This window comes from Triturus cristatus, chromosome 9 (genome assembly GCF_964204655.1).
Source record: "Triturus cristatus chromosome 9, aTriCri1.1, whole genome shotgun sequence".
Classification (NCBI taxonomy): Eukaryota; Metazoa; Chordata; class Amphibia; order Caudata; family Salamandridae; genus Triturus; species Triturus cristatus.
Window position 1 is genome coordinate 1,210,975,616 of NC_140592.1, and position 22,179 is coordinate 1,210,997,794.

General features: G+C 49.4%; 1 protein-coding gene across 1 annotated transcript in view; it reads right to left on the reverse strand.

Moving 5' to 3' along the window:
- Positions 1 to 7,181: 7,181 nt before the first annotated feature.
- Positions 7,182 to 22,179, reverse strand: part of LOC146799636 (uncharacterized) — a 31,799-nt gene continuing 16,801 nt past the window's right edge. The window contains exon 2 of the mRNA XM_085627234.1: positions 7,182 to 9,376. Within this exon, the coding sequence (XP_085483360.1) occupies positions 8,736 to 9,376 (641 nt within the window). The 3' untranslated portion in view covers positions 7,182 to 8,735. The remainder of the gene's footprint in view (positions 9,377 to 22,179) is intronic.

The following is a 22,179-nucleotide window of genomic DNA, read 5'->3' on the forward strand; positions in this document are numbered from 1 at the left end:
CTCTAAGAAAACGCACACATCTGGCATTGCCCGACTTCAAACATTCAGGGCAACATTTCCTTGGTTAGTGTTCCAAGATTTATGCTGGTCCATTTAAGAAATGCAAGAAAATATCTAGCGACCCTTAACCCTGTATACAGGTTAGGCCGCTCCCCACGCCACACAGCACCACCTGTGTGTCCGTGCCTCCCAGCCCCGCTGCTGTAAGTTCACCGCCCCTGGTCTCCATTACTGTTATTGTGTCTCTACGCCTGCATTTCGTTTAATCGTTTTCCTTGGCCCTGTTTTGCCACCCTCCTTAACTGTCGTGTTTTTTCCTTATTTCCTCAAACTGCCGTTTTTTTTCCTTATTTCCTTAATTGCTGTATCTCCTTTACGGTAATTGTGTCTCTATGCCTGCATTTTGTTTAAGTTGTTTTCCTTATTTTCCTTGCTTTGCCTGTTGTCCCCCTTTGACTTCTGTACCCCCCACCCGCTAGTTTCTCCTGCCGCTGCGTACCCGCCCCCCTACTCGCCCATTCGCCGCCCGCCTCGCGGCTGCTCCTCCCTCCCACCTCCCCTTATATGGCGGCCGCTGCGTGGTGAAGAGAGCGACCCTTGACCCGGTTTACAAGTTAGGCCGCTCTCCACGCCGCACAGCACCACCTGTGTGTCCGTGCCTCCCAGCCCCGCTGCTGTAAGTTAACTGCCCCTGGTCTCCATTACTGTTATTGTGTCTCTACGCCTGCATTTCGTTTAATCGTTTTCCTTAGCCTTGTTTTGCCTCTCTCTTTAACTGCCATGTTTTCCCTCATTTCCTTAAACTGCCGTGTTTTTTCCTTATTTCCTTGAATTGCTGTATCTCCATTATGGTAATTGTGTCTCTACGCCTGCATTTTGTTTAAGCTGTTTTCCTTATTTTGCTTGCTTTGCCTGTTGTCCTCCTTTGCCTTCTGTACCCCCCACCCGCTCGTTTCTCCCGCCGCTGCGTCCCCTGCTCGCCCATTCGCCGCCCCGCCCAGTTCCCGCCTCCCAGCTGCTCCTCCCTCCCACCTCCACTTATATGGAAGTCGCACCTAAGGCAAGCCCGTCTGCGCCTGGACCGCGCCCAGCGCCAGAACCCCTGGCTCCTGCGAACAGCTCAAAGCTCGCCAGCGCCCTCCACGCACTCAAAACCAGACGATCACACACCTGCTTCCTGGCCGCCCCGAAGCGCACCAAAGGACCCTTCTCCTGCCGGAGCTGCAGCTTCACCAGCATCCGAACCGCCAACCCACCCACTGAGAAAGGACGCAACCACCTCAGATGCATTCTACTCGTCACCCGCTCCGCCCGTAATCACGCCGTCAAACTCTGTAACCTGCTCGACACATCCTACCCGGATGTCGCCTTCCTGACAGAGACCTGGATGAACGACTCCTCGGCACCCGACATCGCCATAGCCATCCCGGACGGCTACAAGATCACCTACACCAACGGAGTAGGAGATGGAATCTCCATCATCCACAAGTCCACTCTCAAGGTCTCAACCAACCCCTACGACACCCTCAGCACCGCCGAACACCTGCACTTCTAGATCCACACTGATCCCAACACCACCCTCAGAGGAACTCTGATCTACAGACCCCCCAGACCCCAGCCTTAGTTCAGCGACTCCATCGCCAACTTAGTCAGCACGCACGCCCTCGCCTCCACGGACTACATCCTCCTCGGAGACCTGAACTTCCAACTCAAGAACAACAACGACACCAACTCCACTACCCTGATCGCCAACCTCGGACTCAGACAGCTCGTCACAACACCCACCCACTCTGCCGGCCACACTCTGACCCCATCTTCTCCGCAAGCTTCCAAGTCTACTTCAGCCACACCACCGAACTCCACTGGATGACCACTGCTGCATCCACTTCACCTTCCGGAAACCCACCACGCACCACCGCACCCAACAGTTCCCCCCCGCCGCAGCTGGAGCAAAATCACTGAAGACCAGCTAACCACTGCCCTCGCTCGAAGACCACCCGCCGACCCAGACGCCAACAACCTCAGGCGTTGGATCGATGACTGCACCAACACTCTCGCCCCGATCAAGAAACCCTCCAACAGACGCACCAACAAGAATGCCAGCTCCATGGACCTCCAGACCTCCAAACAAACCTGCCGAAAACTAAAGAAATGGCACCGCGAAGAGACACCGGAGAACCACGCAGCCCACAAGAACGCCATGCGCCAACACCATCACCTCATCAGAACCACCAAAAGGACCTCCTTCATGGACCGCCTCGACAACAACGCACACAACAGCAAAGAGTTCTTCAACATCGTGAAGGAACTCTCCAACCCCAGCTCCAACACCAATGACATCCCACCAACGCAAGACCTGTGCAACTCCCTTGCCACCTTCTTCCATCGCAAGATCGCAGACATCCACGACAGCTTCGACAACCAGATCACCACGACAGCCAACGACACCTCAGACCCCACAGCAGCCCCCTGCGCACCTGGACTAACATCAACGATGACGACACCATCAAAATCATGAACACCATCCACTCCGGCTCCCCGTCAGATCTGTGCCCACACCACATCTTCAACAAAGCCAGCGCCACCATCATACCCCATCTCCGCAAGGCCATCAACATCTCCTTCGAGACCGCGACCTTCCCGGAGAGCTGGAAGCACGCCGAGATCAACGCCTTGCTCAAGAAACCCAAGGCAAATCCAAGGGATCTCAAGAACTTCCGGACCATCTCCCTGCTCCCGTTCCCGGCGAAGGTCATCAAGAAAACCGTCAACAAACAGCTGACCCGCTACCTTGAGGAGAACATCCTGGACCCGTCCCAATCCGGGTTCCGCACCAACCACAGCACCGAAACTGCCCTCATCGCCGCCACCGATGACATCAGGGCCCTGCTGGACAACGGAGAAACCGCGGCCCTCATCCTCCTGGACCTATCAGCCGCCTTTGACATGGTCTGCCACCGTACCCTATGCACACGCCTCCACAACGCAGGGATCCGAGACAAGGCTCTGGAATGTACCACCTCCTTCCTCTCCGGCAGAACCCAGAGCGTCCGCCTCCCCTCTTTCCGTTCCGAACCCACCAAGATCATCTGCGGCATACCCAAAGGATCATCCCTCAGCTCAACATTGTTCAACATCTACATGGCCCCGCTCGCCCACGTCGCCAGACTGCACGACCTCGACATCATCTCCTACGCCGACGACACACAGCTAATCCTCTTCAAGGACCCCCTCACCGCCAAAACCAACCTCCACAAAGGAATGAAAGCCGTCGCTGAATGGATGAAGAACAGCCGTCTGAAACTGAACTTGAACAAGACGGAAGTCCTCATCCTCGGCTCCACCCCCTCAGCCTGGGACAACTCCTGGTGGTCAACCGCCCTGGGAGCAGCACCGACACCCACCGACCATGCTCGCAACCTGGGGTTCATCCTCGACTCAACGCTCTCCATGACCAAGCAAGTCAACGCCGTCTCATCCTCTTGCTTCAACACCCTCTGCATGCTCCGCAAGATCTACAGGTGGATCCCCACGACACAAGAAGAACGGTCACCCAGGCCCTCGTCAGCAGCAGGCTGGACTACGGAAACGCCCTCTACACGGGAGCTCCAGCCAAACTGCTCAACCGACTGCAACGCATACAGAATGCCTCTGCCAGAATGCTACTCGACATCCCTCGACACAGCCACATCACACCCCACCTGAGAGACCTGCACTGGCTGCCCGTCAACAAGAGGATCACCTTCAAACTCCTCACCCACGCATACAAGGCACTCCACGACACCGGACCAGCATACCTCAAAAGACGACTCACCTTCTACACCCTGAACCGCCAGCTCCGCTCCACCGACCACGCCCTCGCTTCCGTCCCCTGCATCCGAAGAGCAACCTCCTGCGGCAGATCGTTCTCCTACCTCGCCGTCAAGACCTGGAACACCCTCCCCATCCTCCTACGGCAGACCCAAGACCTACTAACCTTCAGGAGGCTACTCAAGACCGGGATACTCGAGCAGTAGCAGCACCCCCACCCCACCTAGCGCCTTGAGACCCTCACGGGTGAGGAATGCGCTCGACAAATTCCTGATTGATTGATCTAGCTAACTTATTAGAAAAATGAAAATATCTTTACATTTTTCATTTTATTGTTAGGCTGCAATACGATATCCTCGAGTGGCTTGCAACAATACATGGCCCTGAACATGCCAAAAATAAAAACATATTGTTATATGGGTGCACATAGCTAAGAAAGTTGTACTTGCGCTAAAGCCATAAAAAATAAAAAACCTTTGGCACAGAGGTGCACAAACACCCCAGCAGTAAAAGGGTAAAAACATTCTGGGACATCCACTCCTGCATAGCAGCCTCCGAAGCGCACTATACTGTTGAGGCCCAATGATCAAACCTCCGCACCCACTGTATATTAGTGGGATATAAGAGTGCCTTGATGCCAAAGGACCTAATCAGTTCTCCCAAAGGCTGAACATAGGTATTGAACAGGTGGGTGGAAATAACTGACCCCTGTGGAATTCCACACCTCATGAGCATCTCTTTCCCAAAGTGAAGTATCGAGAACGCTGGTGCCGGAGCCGTGGACACATTAGTTGTGGAAATTTCGAGGAAAAGAGAGATTTAAGAAAGGAAGCTATTACGTAACAAACGGTGTGCCGGTTCCTCCTCCAATAATTCTCCTACATTCAGGAACGAGTCCCAACCCAGAGGAAGCAGCTGTGGTCCTGATTATGACTTAAAAAATAAGTACGCCCTATGTCCCATGAGATCGAAAAGTGCTGGCAAAACTTGACATGATGATTGCTATTGAACATCGTTGAAAGAAGGAAGTGATTTCCCCCCTCCCCCCCCTTTTAGGTTGAGCATTCGAGACCTCTTGTATATACTTTAGTATATACTTATATGCGTATGTACTTTGTGGGCTCTGGAGGACTTGTCTTCTTCAGCTTAGGGACTTATTTTCTGTTCAACTGCCTCTACTTAACTGTCTTGATAGAAAACGACCAGTAGAGGTCAGTAAAATAGTAGCATTGCTTTCTGCTTGTTCAACTGCCTCTATTTAACGGTCTTCATAGAAAACAACCAGTAGAGGTCAGTAAAATACCAGAATTGCTTTCTGCTGAGGGACTTTCTTTTTTTTTTCTTTTTCTGGCAACTGCTTCTATTTAACTTTCTTGATAGAAAAAGGCAAGCACAGGTCAGTAAAATACCAGAATCACTTTAGCATTCTCTAGATTCCAATCCACAGAAAGGGTCTTCCACGAGCACCCGTAGATAATAATATTTTTTTCAAATCTTGTATTTTCAGTGATATGACCACCGAAGGCCCTGATTTTATATTAAAAACAAAGCTTTGGACTATACCGTTTCCAGCGGAAAGGCAATATTTTCTCCATGTGTTCCCATACCTGGCGTGTCACGCAGTTTGGTGCTTACTTTTCCTCCATGTTAAAGTACAGTAGATGTTTCAGCACCCAGTCTAATGTGCTACATAGCTAAATACATATAAGGTCCCAAAGGTGAGACCGATTGCATTGCAAATGCTTGTTTAAATACTGCTGTGGAAACATCATGGAAGGGGCCAATCAAAAGGACTTGTTGCACTCCTCAAATGCATTATGGGCAACTGATTAGCTCTACCAAGCTACTCTAATGATCAATTCTATGGATAGATTATGTTGATTGATTACGGAAAGGACTCTGAAAATTGCTTAATTATTTGTGTGTATGTTGATGTACATTAGTGTATGCTGAACACATTTGTCTAGGAAACAAGGAATTACGCCTCCCTTATATGTGCTATTGTATAACTTTATGTTTTTTCACCCTCTAAATAAGTGAAATGAGGTGATGGTGTAGAAAATGCAATGGTAATGAGAGTAAAATCAAATTAAATAGGAAATATATTGATTTACATACAGGATTAATGTACTGTGGTGTATAAACAGATCAATCCATAGCCAGTGGGGGTCTGTTTTGGTTATTGACTTCTGACTGAGAGGCATTGATAAAATCTTGCCAAAGTGTAATATATTTCAGGGAGTAATAGACTTACAGAAATATTTGTGCATAAGTTCCATTGGCGTAACATAGGCCCCCGCAGTGCGGGGGACCCGAGCTGCAAGGGGCCCCCTCAGCACAGTACCCGGGCCTGAGAGCTCCCGATTGAGTCCAAAGGGGGACCCCTCCATGTACCTTGCAAGGGGGACCCCTCAAGTTTCTTTACACCACTGATATGTTCTCTCGAACACACACAACTGGTGACTGATAAACAACTGCACACACATGACTGGTTGCAGACTCTGGTTCACAGTAAGGTGGCAGGCCCACATCTACTCTGGAGCATCCTCTGTTCTGACTGCCCACAATGAGCAGACCAACGGACACCATGCACATGGGTTAGCCAACCAGACATGCGGACCACCCACAAACTTCACAGAGAATCAGAATGCGGTCAGAAGACACACTTCGATTTGAAAGCTCCCTTCGATGGGATGAGCTATGACACACAAAGCTTAACCCACCACTTGTAGATGTCAGATGCAACCAATATAGCCAAGAGTACCAGGATGCCATGTCGGGTAACAAGGAGGAGGGGCAGTTTATAGATCTTGAGCTTAACAGCAACAAAATACTTTTTTAGGAAATGAACTGGTGTGGCCATATCATCCAGACAGAACTGACTGTCTATGGAAATGAACGTCAGCTTTTAGTCACTGTATAAAAATAAATAAAGCATGTGAGGATTTCCTGAAAATCTGACATGGAACCAGCCCTGCTGGACAGAGGATGGACACCCCAGCATTACAGAGTGCAGTAACAACAGCTTTATAGTTATCGTTCCCCTGATTAATCCAAAGGACAAATACTGCTTCAATAGTTTATTTTATAATATCGGTTTGGTCTTCACCTGAAATCTAGTAATGATAGGAGCAGCAACATATCACATGCCCTCAACTGTAGGACACATTTTCTATTGGTTATTTTCACACCAAGCTTTTAGGACATACAGAACAGTATCACTGAATCAAAAAACCGGTGAAGATGATCTGCAATTACTAACGCGCGTAGGGCAATAGATAATTCAAAACTGCTGCAGCTCCTCACCCTCAAGAAAACACCACAAACTCTGCAGTACCAAATACTGCAATAAATCCAGGACAGCCAAAAGGTCCAGATCATCAGTGGTTGCAAGTCTTTATTTACAGTAAGGCCTGACCGTCAGCTTTCCCACATGTATGGACGGCCCCACTTTTGTACTGTTAAGCTGTTGATTTTTCAAGTTTGAGTGACTGGTCGTAGCCCTCAGTGCAACTTCCCACAACAGCTACAAAGAAATTACCAAGGAACTGGTGAATGCTGTCAACGACACCTATAGCTCAACATGAGAGCGTGTAGTCACTTATTTTTTGGGGGTCAAGATGTTACCTCGCATAGGTTGCATTTGGAGTATATAGATGATCTTTCAGCTACAGTGGGTCTTGTTTTACTGATTAACAAAAAATGTTGAGGATTTACTGCAATACCAAACAAATGCATAAAGTACACTACCCCGGAGTTGGGTACCAGTAGTGCCAAATCTTCAAAATTAACAAAATTCCATCTTTGGTGTTATCCACTGAAAAGTTGCGGTTCCTTGACAGCAAGCAAGGATGAAGGCCAGGGCATAACAAAAAACACACTAAGGCCCCGATTACAAGTCTGGCGGTCCACAGACTGCCAGACTCCTGGGGGCGCAGCAGTAGCGGTCTCCCCACTGCCCTGTTATGAGTTGGGTGGAGGGACCGCCACAGCCGCCGTTCCCGGACAGTGTTGGGCATCAATATGCTTGGTGGGACCGCCGCAATCTCGCCAAGCATATTAGGAGTCTCCTCTCAGCCAGGGTTTTCATGAAAACCCTGGCAGAGAGGAGACAAAAAACGCCCAACAGGGCCCTTTGCACCCTGTGATTGCTCACAGGAGGGCACAACATGTGCCGCCTGTGTGCATACACACCAGTTCCTGCATGGCATGGACTAAAAAGTCCATGCCATGCAGGAACTGTTTATACATTCCCATTGCGGTGCCTGTTTTTAGAGGACCTGCCGTGGGAACGCCAAAAAAAAGCCTGCCAGACAGTGGGAAACTTAATCTCTAAACCGCGGCTTTGGTGGTGCGGGGGCGAGACTGACCCAGCGCCACACCGCCAAAGTCATAATCGGAACTCTAAATTAAAATGTATTTAAGTATAAAGGCACTGCTATTTGCTGTGCTTAACCATATCCATACAGGTTCAGCAATAAGGTCTTTCCAATTCATGCAGGTCCCAAACCCGTTCCCAAATGTGGGAATATTTATCTTGATTAGATAAGCCAAATAAAGTGCACTAACGCCAGGATATGTCAGTAGCCGATAGACTTCAGGGTACAATCTGACTCGCTGCAAGGGGGCCCCTTTCCTTCTTAGGTCTCCAAAGCAAGTTGGATTTATTCAGAACAAGATTTATTCTACTTCTGAAATTAGTCTGTTTGGAGGGCTATTTTTGGTTATCCCTGAAAACATTAGGGAAAAACATTATCTACTGTGTATCCACCTGTAAGTCATTTTACCTCTCCCAATATCTAACTGCGTTCCCGCTGCCAAAGGATCACAACTTGCTCTTCACATGCTCTAGAAAGGATTTAAAAAACTGAAAAAATGACTTATTACCCACACCTTCAAAATAAGAGTTTCAGTTTTTATGTATATCAGGCATCTCCCAAGGTGTAATAGTCTCCGTTAGTTTTTTCTCTTTTGATGTTCTTCAGTGGTAGGCTTGGACCGCGTTCCTGCGAGGTGCCGCTGGAGCTGCGACTGCTACTTCTACTGCTGCTCTCGGTTACATGGCTTCTGCTTCTGTCCTCAGCGGCTGGAGATGCAGGACTGCGATAGCCAGCTGTGGTCTGGGTGCAAGAATTTGAGGAGGATACTGGCCCAGCATTGTTTTTCACATAAACATTTTTAATAGCTTCTAGGGTCCGTGCCATAAGCCGGACGCTGCTGTTCAGGTCTTGCACACTGTGCTGCAGGAGACACAAGTTGTGGTTGACACTTTCAAATCCTAGTTGCATCACCCGGACTTGCTGCTGCTGTAGATAAAGCGAGTCCTGTCCTGAGCTGTCACCTTCCTCTGCTCGTCGTTGAAAGCTTGTTTTATAGTCTGCCTTCCCAAAGGGGCTCAAGTAAGGTGTTTCAACTGATGGAAAATGATCTTGGCTCGGTGGCTCCTCTGGAGAGTGTACAGACCTTTCTTCTTCTTCTTGCTCCACAATTTTAACCACAATCTCTTCTTTGAGTTTCATCTCAGCAATGCTGGGCTGGTTGTCTTGGCCAGGTTGTTCAATATACCCTGGGGAGACAAAAAGGATTACATTTTAGATCATGTCTCACTCATTCAACAAGTCTCTGTAGTTACCAAAGGGCGAGACACACAGTTTTCAATATGATCTTACGTCAGGAATCAAATAATGTACCAATGTTTGTTTCTATTCAATGAGCTCTAAGGTTGCAGAATGTTCAACCGGAGATCTAGACATTCTGCTTCTTTAAATACAGTGTCTAGTTGTATTTTTTGTTTGTTTTGTACTGCTGTTATTCTTTAGCATGTTTATTGTTCGAGTTATAGATATTTGAGTTCTGTTTTTTATAGCTTTTTCAATATGCTGTTTGCATTTCCATTTGGTTACGTTTTGTATCACTTGTTTTATGTTGCGGAGGTCTGTATGGTCTAAATATAATTTTTGACAGAGACTTCTAGCCACAGATTCCTCACCCTTTGAATTTTCCCCAGGCGTCACAGTGGATCCGGAAGGCTTTCAGCAATACCCCTGTATGCCGGTAAGTGGTGCTGTGCAGTTTCACACCGACGCCGTTCCACTCTGAGAATGGCGTACAGCGCCTCTATCTGCACTGAGGTCAGTTCTTTTTTTTCTGCGCTTCTTGTTGTGAATCTGGACCCCCTACTCGTCTCTTAGAAACTCTTTACCTCAAAAATTTTCCACGTTTTCAACAGAAGGGTTTTAATCCCTACAGTGACTGTCACAAGCAAATGTCTGAGAGATCCCCATCAGGGGTATCTGGGGTCGAGCCAAGATTTCAAGGTCTGCAGTGACTGTGTATCAAAGAGCCTGATGGCCCTCCTGGACCACAAGGTGAAGTTTTACATTTTCAAATATAAGAAGACTCCTTGACAAAATCACTCTAAGTCACCATCCAAATCCAACGTTTGGTCCTGTTCACGCTACAAAAGTCGCAGAAGCCACTTGGGAGGGCAGTCTTCGTTGCGATCCAAATCGTCTTAACTCTGAAAAGAAATCAGAATGAAGCTCAGCTCCCTCTCGCCAATTGCAGGCAAGGGTGCGGTGCCATAGACCTCGCTCTCAGAGTTGGCTAACTTTGGAGTCGATCCCTCACGGAGTTTCTATGGCTATTTGCCACTCCGCAACAGATCGATCGATCGAAAAGAGTTCTGCGCAGCCATGCTATTGATCTACAGATCCTTGGCGACTCCCTCTGGCACGTGCTTGAACCCCAAGAAGCCGAGAGGGCCCTCCGGCAGGTTTACCTCAACACCAGCTGGCAGGGCCGGACTGGGAACCAAAACAGGCCCTGGCAAAGTGCTTGGCGGCCCCCCTCCCCCCGGGGGTTGGGGGTGTGGCCGAGCTCTTTGCCAGGGCCGGTTTTCGGACGATTTTGTTACAGGGCCGATTTTGCAGCTAAGCTGTAAGAACGGCCCTGTAACAAAAACGGCTCCCAGCGGCCCAAAACCGGCCCCCACTCGTGCGGCCCACCGGGGGATTACCCGGTGCCCGCTATGGCCAGTCCGGCCCTGCCAGCTGGACCCTTTGGCTCTGTTACAACACCTCTGGCATCAGTCCAGACCCTGCTTTTGGCACCGTGGTCCCCACTGTTCCCTGGGACTTCAACGCCAGTACTGAGTCGATCAACTCCAGACCAAGAGTGCTGTCCAACTCTGAGACAGCACCAGCCTGGCCTCCCCTGACGCTGTACCCAGTAACAGTTGTGGTGCTGCGGTGCTGCATTCTCCGCTTGTTAGTTACCTTCACAGGGAAGACAACATGCTTTACATTCACTATTTTGAACGGACTCTTACAAATATTATGATGTGGGTAATGAGTTTGCTCAGCCCTATCAAGAGGACAACTGGTATGATGACTTGTAGGAGGCTAGTGGTCTTGATACCGCCCACAGAAACAGGCCTTCTCTCACCCCTTGGACCACCCACAGAGCAGTACGCTTCCTACACCATGGGAATCCGTAGGGCGGCTGAAGTCCCAGACCGCCAGCTCCCCACCTTGGAGGTAAAGACTAACCGATTGACAGAGTTTCTCTTGCCGGAGCAAACATCTTCTGAACCCTTCTGCCATTTAACAAGGCCTTAACAAACACCTTATTGGGGGCATGGACCAAACCTTGCTCTGTTCCACCAGTCAACTGCTAAACTGCGCAACGCCATCGCCCTTCCGCGAGCGAAGCTGCTTTTCTATCTCAGCGCCCTCCCCTGAATGTTTGATGGTACAAATATGCGCAAGTAATACCAATCCCAACACATACCCAACTACTCCCTTAGAGAGGGAGTCAAAATGTGTTGAAAACTTTGGCAAACTAGTATTTATATCCACCAGCTTGGTGCTCAGGTCAGTAAATACAAGGTTCCTGCTGGGGCGCTATTCCTAAGCCCTTTGGCACTCTGTGGCTCAAGTCCTGCCAGGTGTCCCCGAAGATCTTCGACCTGCCCTTGCGCAGGCCATTCAGGAAGCCGGGATGCTGCCAAGTTCATGATTAATTGCAGCTGGGACACCACCGATTCCATCAATTGGGCCATCGACACCAGTGTTGCCATTCGGCGCCATGCCTAGATGAGGCCCACTAGTTTTCAAGACAATGTCTTTTAGAGTGCCCTTCGTGGAGGACAGCCACCCAGTGGTAGGCAGGAAACAAGGATTTGTGCCGGGTTGGCAGGCCATAACATCAGACAGTTGGGCTCTGCAAATTGTTCAGGAGGGTTCTGCCCTCCCCTTCCTTTCTGCGCTGCTGCAACTTCCACCGTCTCCCCAATGAGTGACAGAGGACCGTCTTTCCGTTTTGCGGCAGGAAGTGCAAGCCTTTTTGGCCAAAGGGCTATCGAGATGGTGCCCGCACCAGAAGTAGGGTGTGGTGGTTATACATCCTGATTCCTGGTGCCCAAAAAGTTCCGAGACCTCCGCCATATTTTAGACCTGCAGCCTCTCAATGCCTTCTCTAGAAGGAAAAATCCAATCTGCTCATATTGGCCCAAGTCTTGCTTGCCTTAGACCATGGAGACTGGGTGGTAGAATGGGACCTGCAGGATGCCTATTTCCATATTCCCGTCCTGATGCCCCACCGGCGTTTCCTATTGTTTGTGGTGGGACAAGAGCATATTCAGCTTGCTGTACTCCCTTTTGGTTTCACCAGTGACCCATGGTGTCCACAAAAGTGATGGTGGTGGTTGCAGCGCATCTTCAGAGGTCAGGAGTGCCAATCCTCCCCTAACTGGGGCCCGCCCGAGGCAGTAATCACCACCTACAGACTACGTTGGATCTCCTGTTATCTTTGGGATTCAATATCAACGTGCCGTAGACACACCTGACTCCTTGTAGGATAGTCCCCTTCTTCTGAGCCATGCTAGACCCTGTTTCGTTCCGTGCCTTTCCCTATGGAAAGAGAGTCCAGGACACTCAGATTATGATCCCGATCTTTCAACCTTGATCCTGGAATGAGGCCGACTCTAAGGCTGCTGGAACTGATGGCCTCCTGCTGGTCCAGCACGCCAAGTGGCATTTGCGGTCTCTGTAATGGGATCTGAAGTCTGGGTAGGGGGTGGCCATCTATTAGAGGTGGAGATCAGAGGCTTCTGGACTTTGGCACAGAGTCCACAACAACCTTCTGGAGCTGAGGAACATTTGCTTGGCGGATGCACTCAGCGCCTAGCGGATCACGAGTAGCAGTTACAGCCAGAGGCAATGCAGGGACTTTTCCGCGAATGGGGAGAACTTTGACTATCTGTTCGCCACCGCCGAAAGCGAGCAATATCAGCTCTTTTGGGCACTTTCCAAGGTGTCTCTCACTCAAAGCGGAGTTCCGCCTTAAGTGGAACTCAGGATTCTTGTATGCATATCCACCGATATCACGTCCACCCTCAAGCTCTCAAGAATATCAAAATCAACTGGGAGCAAGTTATCCAACAGGAAAAAAAAAATAATAGAAAAACTATGTTGACGATGCCTAACCAATATAGCTCACTTTTCAACTAAATAACAGACTATTAATCCAATTAGCGGCTTCTTTGTTACACCTTGGACACCAGAGAGAGTCTATTTGTTGTCATTTAACACTTTTTAATAGTGACTGGCTAGTCTTGAAGCAGCCACTGCCCACACAAGAGACTTAACTAGCCCCTATTTTGTGATTTGTGCTAACTTCCACCTCGAGAACAACAACAATGCCAACTCCACCACTCTGATCGACAACCTCGCCAACCTTGGCCTCCGACAACTCGTCACCGAACCCACCCACGCCGCCGGCCGCACGCTCGACCCCGTCTTCTCCACAAGCACCCACGTCGCCTTCAACAACACCACCAAACTCCACTGGACCGACCACCGCTGCATCCACTTCACATTCAAGAAACCAACCACGCACCACCGCACGTAACAGCTGCCTCGCCGCTGCTGGGGCAAAGTCACCGAGGACCAGCTGACCTCCACCCTCGCCCTGAACCCACCCACTGACCCAGCCACCCGTAATCTCAGACAGTGGATCGAAGACTGCGCCAACACTCTCGCCCCGACCCTCCATCAACCACCCCAGCAAGAAAGCTGCCTGGTTCACCAAAGAGCTCCGGACCTCCAAACACACATGCCGGAAGCTGGAGAAGAAATGGCTCCACGACCGCACGCCAGACAGCCACGCTGCCCACAAGGACGCCACCCGCAGGCACCACCAACTCATCAGGACAACCAAGAGATCCGCTTTCAAAACCCGCCTGGATAACAACGCACACGAAAGCAAAGAGCTCTTCCACATAGTGAAGGAACTCTCCAACCCCAACGACATCCCGCCCTCGCAAGGACTGTGCGACTCACTGGCCACCTTCTTCCATCTCAAGATCGTCGACATCCACGACAGTTTAAACACCCAGTCCACCCCGACTACGACAGACCCCACCCCGAACGCAACCTGCACCAACCAGCTGACCTCCTGGGCCCACGTCACCGACGACGAGACACGCAAGGTCATGAACTCCATCCGCTCGGCTTCACCATCAGACAACTGCCCACACCACGTGTTCAACAAAGCAGACGCCACCATCGCACCCCATCTACAGAAGGTCATCAACATCTCCTTCGACACAGCGACTTTGCCGGAAAGCTGGAAGCACGCCGAAATCAACGCCCTCCTCAAAAAGCCCAAGGCGGACCCCAAGGACCTCCGGCCCATCTCCCTGCTCCCCTTTCCGGCGAAGGTCATTGAGAAAATCGCCAACATACAGCTGACCCGCCACCTCAAGGACAACAACATCCTGGACCCGTCGCAGTTCGGATTCAGACGGAACCACAGCACCGAGACAGCCCTCATCGCCGCCACAGACGACATCATGCACCAACTAGACAACGGCAAAACCTCAGCCCTCATCCTCCTGGACCTGTCTGCCGCCTTCGATACGGTCTGCCACCGCACACTAAGATCACGCCTCCAAGAAGCCGGAATCCAGGACTGGACCACATCCTTCATCTCCGGCAGAACCCAGAGAGTACGCCTCCTAACCTACCGATCCGAAGCAACCGACCTCATCTGCGGCGTACCCCAGGGCTCATCCTTCAGCCCGACCCTGTTCAACGTCTACATGGCCCCCCTCGCACAAGTAGCCCGCCAACACGACCTGAACATCATCTCCTACGCCGACAACACCCAGCTCATCCTCTCCCTCACCAAGGACCCGCACACTGCCGAAAACCAACCTCCACGAGGGAATGAAGGCCGTCGCCGAGTGGATGAGGAGCAGCCGCCTGAAGCTGAACTCGGACAAGACGGAAGTCCTCATCCTATGCCACACCCCTTCGGCCTGGGACGACTCCTGGTGGCCGACCACAATAGGAAAGCGTCGACATCCACGGACCACGCACGCAACCTGGGATTCATCCTTGACTCCTCCCTCTCCATGTCTAAGCTGGTCAACGCCGTCTCCTCCTCCTGCTACAACACCCTCGGCATGCTTCGCAGGATCTACAAGTGGATCCCAACCGACACCAGAAGAACGATGACCCAAGCCCTCGTCAGCAGCAGGCTGGACTACAGCAACGCACTCTACGCAGGAATTCAGACCAAACACCTACTGTGACTGCAAAGCATCCAGAACGCCTCGGCCCGCCTAATCCTCAACATCCCTCGACGCAGCCGCATCACCACCCACCTAAAAGACCTGCACTGGCTCCCCGTCAACAAGAGGATCACCTTCAAGCTCCTCACCCACACACACAAAGCACTCCACACCACCGGACCAGCCTACCTGAACAACAGACTCAACTTCTACACACCCGCCCGCCAGCTCCGCTCCACCAGCCTCACCCTTGCCGCCGTCCCGCGAATCCAACATACATTGTCCGGCAGCAGATCCTTCTCCTTCCTCGCCGCCAAGACCTGGAACACCCTCCCCACCCACCTGCGGCAGACCCAGGATCTGCTCACTTTCAGGAGGCTCCTCAAGACCTGGCTCTTCGAGCAGTAGCAGCAGCCCCCTCCCCTCAGCGCCTTGAGACCCTCACGGGTAAGTAGTGCGCTTTACAAATTCTATGATTGGTTGATTGATTGGGCGAGGACATTTCCCAATTATATTAATTTCCTGAAGGGGAGACTAGAAAACCCTAATGGACTTATAAAAACAAATACCACCCCACTCAATGTTCATTTCAAGTGGTGCATGATTAAATGCACAGGTGTTCTCGAAAAGGTTAAAGAAACGAAAAATGTTATAACGCAAAGGTAACTGATCAACACTTACAAATTGTGATAATTTCGTCAAACAGGAAACATAGTCAACAATCTGTGTTTCCCAGACTTTACCAATTTTATCATTAACCCCATGAGGGAAGAGAATACTGTTCTGCATTGGAGACAATTTACAGATTGCAGGGATTCTTAATTATCAAAAAAATATCTAATCTACCTGCATATTAATCTGGTTTCAGTCTTGAGTTAGACCATGTTAAAAAACATAAGACTGTGTTGAACTGAAAAATGACAGACTGATTACAACGTAGGTCACAATTTCAAGAAAAGAAATTGCGTGTGGAACAATACTGCCCAATGGTGCCAAAAGAAAACCGGCAGCACCTATCCACCTTCACATGGGAGAATCCCTACATTTCTTAAACAAGCATTGGCAAACCACATAGGTCACGCCTATACAAGAGCTTTTGGTTTTTGCAACGTGGTTTTGCCATGTTGTACACCAGTGTGGCTGCTGTTCAGCATGGCTAAAAGTTAATGATGTGGAGTGTTCTAGAGGGAAGTAAAGTGCCGTAGACTGGCTTTGTTGTCGTAGAGTGTAGTAGAGTTTAGTGGCAGAGTGTGTTGTAGAGTGTAGTGTCGTAGAGTGGAGTGGCATGGAGTGGCACAGATTGGAGAGGGGTCGAATAAGAGTGGATTGAGGTAATGGGGAGGATTGGAGTTGATTGGACTTGGGTAACAAGGGTTGGATTGAGTGGGTGGATTGGAATGGGTGGACTGGATTGGATTAGAGTGGACTGAAATGGAGTGGAGTGGATTGAAATGGGGTGAGGTTGATTGGATTAGAGTAGGGCGGTTTGGAGTAGGGTGAATTACAGTGGAGGGGTGGAATAGACTGGAGGGGTGAATTGGAGTGAGGTGGATTGGATTGGGGTGAATTAGAGTGTGTTTTTGGGCTGCATGGATTGGATTGAGTGGGGTTGCCTGAAATGGGATGGTGGGGATTGGGGTAGAGTGGGGGTTGATTGGACTGCAATGGAGTGAGGTGGATTGGAGTGGTGAGGACTGGATGTAGTGGATTAGACTGGAGTGGGATGGATTGAGGTGGGGTGGGGTGGAGAGGAGTGGGATGATTGGAGTGGGGTGGATTGGACTGGAGTGGCGTGGATTGGATTGGGGTGAGGTGGATTGGAGTGGAGTAGCTAGGATTGCAGTGAGGTGGGGTAGATTGAATTTGAATGGATTGGATAGGGGTGGGATGGATTGGCTTGGAGTAGTTAAATTGGATGGGGTATTGGATTGAGGTGGGTGCATTAGAGGGGGTGGATTGTTTTGGATTGGAGTGGGGCAGATTCGTCTGGATTGGAGTGGGGCAGATTGTTTTGGATTGGAGTGGGGAACTCTGTGTTGAATTGAGTGAGACAATGTTGTGGATTGGCGTGAGACAGATCATTTTGGATTGGAGTGGGGAGGATTGTTTTGGATTAGAGTGGGGCGGATTGTTTTGGATTGGAGTGGGGCGGATTGTTTTGGATTGGACTGGGGGAATCGTTTTGGATTGGAGTGGGGAGGATTGTTTTGGATTGGAGTGGGGCAGATTGTTTTGGATTGGACTGGGGCGGATCGTTTTGGATTGGAGTGGGGAGGATTGTTTTGGATTGGAGTGGGGCAGATTGTTTTGGATTGGACTGGGGAACATAGTGTTGGATTGGAGAGGGGAAGATTGTTTTGGAGTGGAGTGGGGGTAGATTGGGCTGGACTGTAGTGGGTGGATTGGAGTAGGGTGAATTAGGATGGAGTGGGTGGATTAGGTTAGGTGGTGCAGACTGTAGTAGGGCAGATTGTTTTGGATCGGAGCAAATTGGAGTGGGCAGATTGTTTTGGATTGGAGTGGTGCAGACTGGAGAGGGGCGGACTAGAGTGGGGCAGACTGTTTGTGATTTGAATGAGGTGGATTGGAGTGGGGTAGATAGGAGTGGAGTTGGTTGGAGTGGTGCAGATTGTTTTGGATAGGAGCAGGGTTGACTGGAGTGGGGCAAATTTTTTGGATTGACGTGGAGCAGGCTGGAGTGAGACATACTGTTTTGGATTGGAGTGGGACAGACTGTTTTAGATTTGAGTCGGGCAGACTGTTTTACATACAAGTGCGGCAGATTGTTTTGGATTAGAGTGGGGTAGATTTTTTGCATTGGAGTGAGGCAGATTAAAGTGCGGAAGATTGAAGTGGGGCAGATTGTTTTGGATTGGAGTGGGTGGACGGGAGTGGGGTGAGTGGTTTTGATTGAAGTTGGGTGGATTGGATTGGATTGAGTGGGGCTGATTGGGGTGGGATTGGCATGGGGCGGATTGGAGTAGGGTGGATTGGGGAGGTACTGCATGATTATGTGTTAAAGCATTTCAGAAATTACACATAACGAAAAAACAATGCCGCTTTGCAAAAAAAAAAATCCTTGTCTTTTAGGAACAGTGTCCACAAGCAAAAACAAAAGAAAACATGAGTGCAAAGTGAGAAAAGAAGACTTGGCAAAATAAAAAAGTTAACCATAGAAAATAAATCTTTGCAATTTTGTTTGTCCTGCTGGGCACATTTTTGCCAGTCACGTGCCTTCGGTTTGCAGTGCACTAAAAGTTAAACAGCTCAAAATGGTACCTCAATACACTGATTAAGTTGAATGAATCAGTGTTTGATCCCTGCTCCACAGAGAGGAACGGAAATGATGTTAGTTCTGCCTTGACAAGTTACGAGGCTGTAAAGAAGAGTTCCAAGCAAGCCAACAAATGATAAGCAATGGGCAGCTCCGAGCCCTTTTTGTTAACAACAGTATCTCGCAAGCGGGACGTATGCGCTTGTGCATGCGCGGGCAGGCTCAACTTTAAAACCAGAGGGTTTGTATAACGGAGGAAGGCCTAAGCAAGTACAGAAAACCAGGAGAGTAAGTAGGCAGTTAAAATCAGGGAAAGAGTTGTAGCCTGTAGAGTTCCTTACAGAGATTTTAAAGTATTCCAGGTTGAAAATGCTTCCTTCTCCAAATAATGAATGAGGAATATCTAATGGACAATCCAGGGCACTCCAGGTACCCTTCAATCTTTCAAACCTGCAAACGGGGTGTGGCCTAACATGGGCTTTGCTTCAATTTGCACCAGCCTTCTAGAGAGAATTTAAATAAGAAAGAACCATTATTTGTTAAATAGTGTGTCATTGCAGCATATCTGAGTTAGTCAGGTTGTGGGTATACGAAATGTGGCCTGCACTTTATGACTAGGCAGAACACCACTGATACGGATGCATTCCTCTGTGAATTCATTGCCCTTCTGGTTATGGATGTACCAGGTCTGCAAACTATCATTAAAGGCTTTAAGAGACCGAGGACCCACACAGGTGTTTGTTCTTGCCATTGTTAGAGTCAAAAGATTGAATGATGCACCCACGGTGAGCAACAATCGGATTTCAAATGGACTAGACTAAAAATGATAAACCACCCGTGTGAGCAAACTGGGTGATCAACGACCCTATAACAAGACAATATAAAACAACACACTGTAGAAATGCAATACACAAATGCAAGAAAGATTTGTGCACACCCATGCCCAAGATCTTTTATCCTTTTGCAGGACCCATGCAATGAACTTGCAGAATTTTTAAAATCCTCCATACGCACCAACACATTGCTAACAAATTCTCAAATCTGCTTCCATAGCTGAACGCCTTATACAGAGCCCATTCTTTAGGATAGAACAGTAAGCAGGATCCCCTTGCACCCATGCCCCGCGAAACCTTCGAAAGTGTCCTGCCCGCTCTGCCCCCTTGCTACTCTATTCTTCTGCACATCTCACTACAGATCAACTTGGTACCCAACAAATCAAAACCGCGGCTGCTAAATCTCTCCTCAAGCAATAGGGGTTTTCATGGCTAAGCAGCTCTAAAGGGAAAGATAGCCAGTACAGTGTTCAGGAAGGATTTGTTTGTCTGCACGGAATAAACTGAAAATGAACCCAATTCTCTTTACAATTAACTATGACCCTTCAAGTAGCGTGCAAAATATGCACGAGGTATGAAGCCGGGGCTTGGGGAAATTTAGTGCGAGAGATATCTGAAAACGCTATTAACTTGAACGCGTAATGTAGTGCCTTGCGTTTACTTGGCGCCTCAGGGAGCGTGGACTGGCTGAGTGTGTGTTGTATCTGCTCCGATGTTGGAGGGAGCATTATTGGTGCACTGGGAGTGACCCGAGGGGGCACAGCGCCTAGCAGTAGGATGATGGAGGCATGAGAGATACCATTGCTGCACTCTGCACGTCGCATATTACTCTGTGCCACATTAAGTCACAACTGAACTCTGCTGAGAAAGAAGCCACCACCGGAGAGCGGAAAACCTTTAAAAACATATCTGCGCTTTATCAAAAATGCTTAATGTCTCTAAGCCAAGATAAGCGCTCATTCAGGATGCTGGGAAAGCGCTCTCCTTGTTTAAACATAGTATTGAGGCGCTACAAATTATGCGCAGCCCCTTTCGGTCCCAGCCTCTCCCGTTCCCTGGCTGGGCTGTGCGGGGTTTAAACGCCCGGGGCCTGTTGTGATGGCGTGAGGTGTTCCCTTCGGTCCATATACCGCGCCGCCTCCGCTGACAGGGCCTGCTACAGCCAGGCTGGGCTAACTCGACATACGGCCCCTCTTCAGCTCCCGGCCGCATGCACTCTCTGGGTCTCGCCATTGCGAGAGCCCGGTGGCCCACCCCTCTAGCGGGCGAGTGCGCCATCGCCAGGCGATGCTCTCCGGCCCCCTCGAGGTAGGCCTTGAGGAAGGCTCGGACGTCAAGCACGCTGCCCTGGCACCAACGCTGGCTGCAGTAACATTATCCCTTTCCAGGCACCGCTGAACACAGCCTCAAAGCAATATTCTGTGTACATAACGCGGACACCGAGTAAAATGGAAGCTCGTTTTTAAACGCTGTGTTTCATTGCAGAATACCAGCCGCTGAATATTCACTTTTCAACACTCAACTAGCAACCCCTAGGTGTTCCACGGATGCACCGTACCGCTCAGAGGCTCCCACAAAACACAGCCCTATCCCCATCTCTTGATGTTTAATAACTGTACTGATCTGCATACAAGGCTCACCCTGCTACCCAGGCCTGGTTCTAGAGGGTGGGCCAGGCCCACCCAAGGAAACCCTGTCTCACCCAAGGCCAAATCAGAACTGAAAAAAAGCAAGCGTTTTTCACCCCAATGTTTTTGCGTGGGATCACCCTTGTCGTTTATTTTAATGATTAACACTTTTGACACAGGATACTTTTATAGGCCCGGGAAGAGGCGTTAGGTCAGCAGAGTTTATTGGCTGCCCATGTGGTGCACAAACGACCAGCATGGATATCCTGAAAACTGAATTATGATTTTGGGCTTATTGCATCGTATTTTAAAACTTCAATGCTTTGCAAAGTAAAAATCTGCCAAAGATTTTTTTTAAAACATGAGAAGTTGCAAAGTGGCTCTGTATGGCAGCAGAAACATTTCTGCCACTGCACATGACCAAGAAAATGCTGCAGACTTAAAGTTCTGCATCTTAAAGATTTGACAAGCAGCGTCCCTCCCCTTCACCAGAGCCAGAAGCACTTCAGAGAAAGCAGTTCTTCGGGTGCTGATTATTGTGTTAATTTTAAATGCGGACAGATGCTAATACCTAAAATATCTGATCGATTAAATGTTTTTTGGCCAGTACCCACTCATCTTCATGGCCCACCCATGCTTCTTTAAGGCCCACCCAAAGAAAACATTCTAGAGCCGGGCCTGCTGCTACCCCTCTATAGGTGTAAAGGGATGGTGCCCAGTCGCTGTGCAATGAACATTTCACCACTCTGCAGGAGTATTTCACAGACCCTCTGCTCTTTTCTTTCTTTTTTTCTTTCTTTCACCTGTTTACTACAGATGCGGACTAGGTTCTTCCTCCCATCAGGAGGGGAGCTAAGATAAGAGTCTCAAGAATTGTATCCTGAACAAAACCCCTTTTAAGTCATTTAATAGAGAAAGAAACAACTGTTACTAATAGGGCTGTGGTTTTATGATCATCCGAAGGTCATGAACTTCTACAACTTATTGAGCCCCACTTTTGTACTCTAGAAACACCACAACCTTTTGTTTCCATGTGCTACACACTACATTCCTTTA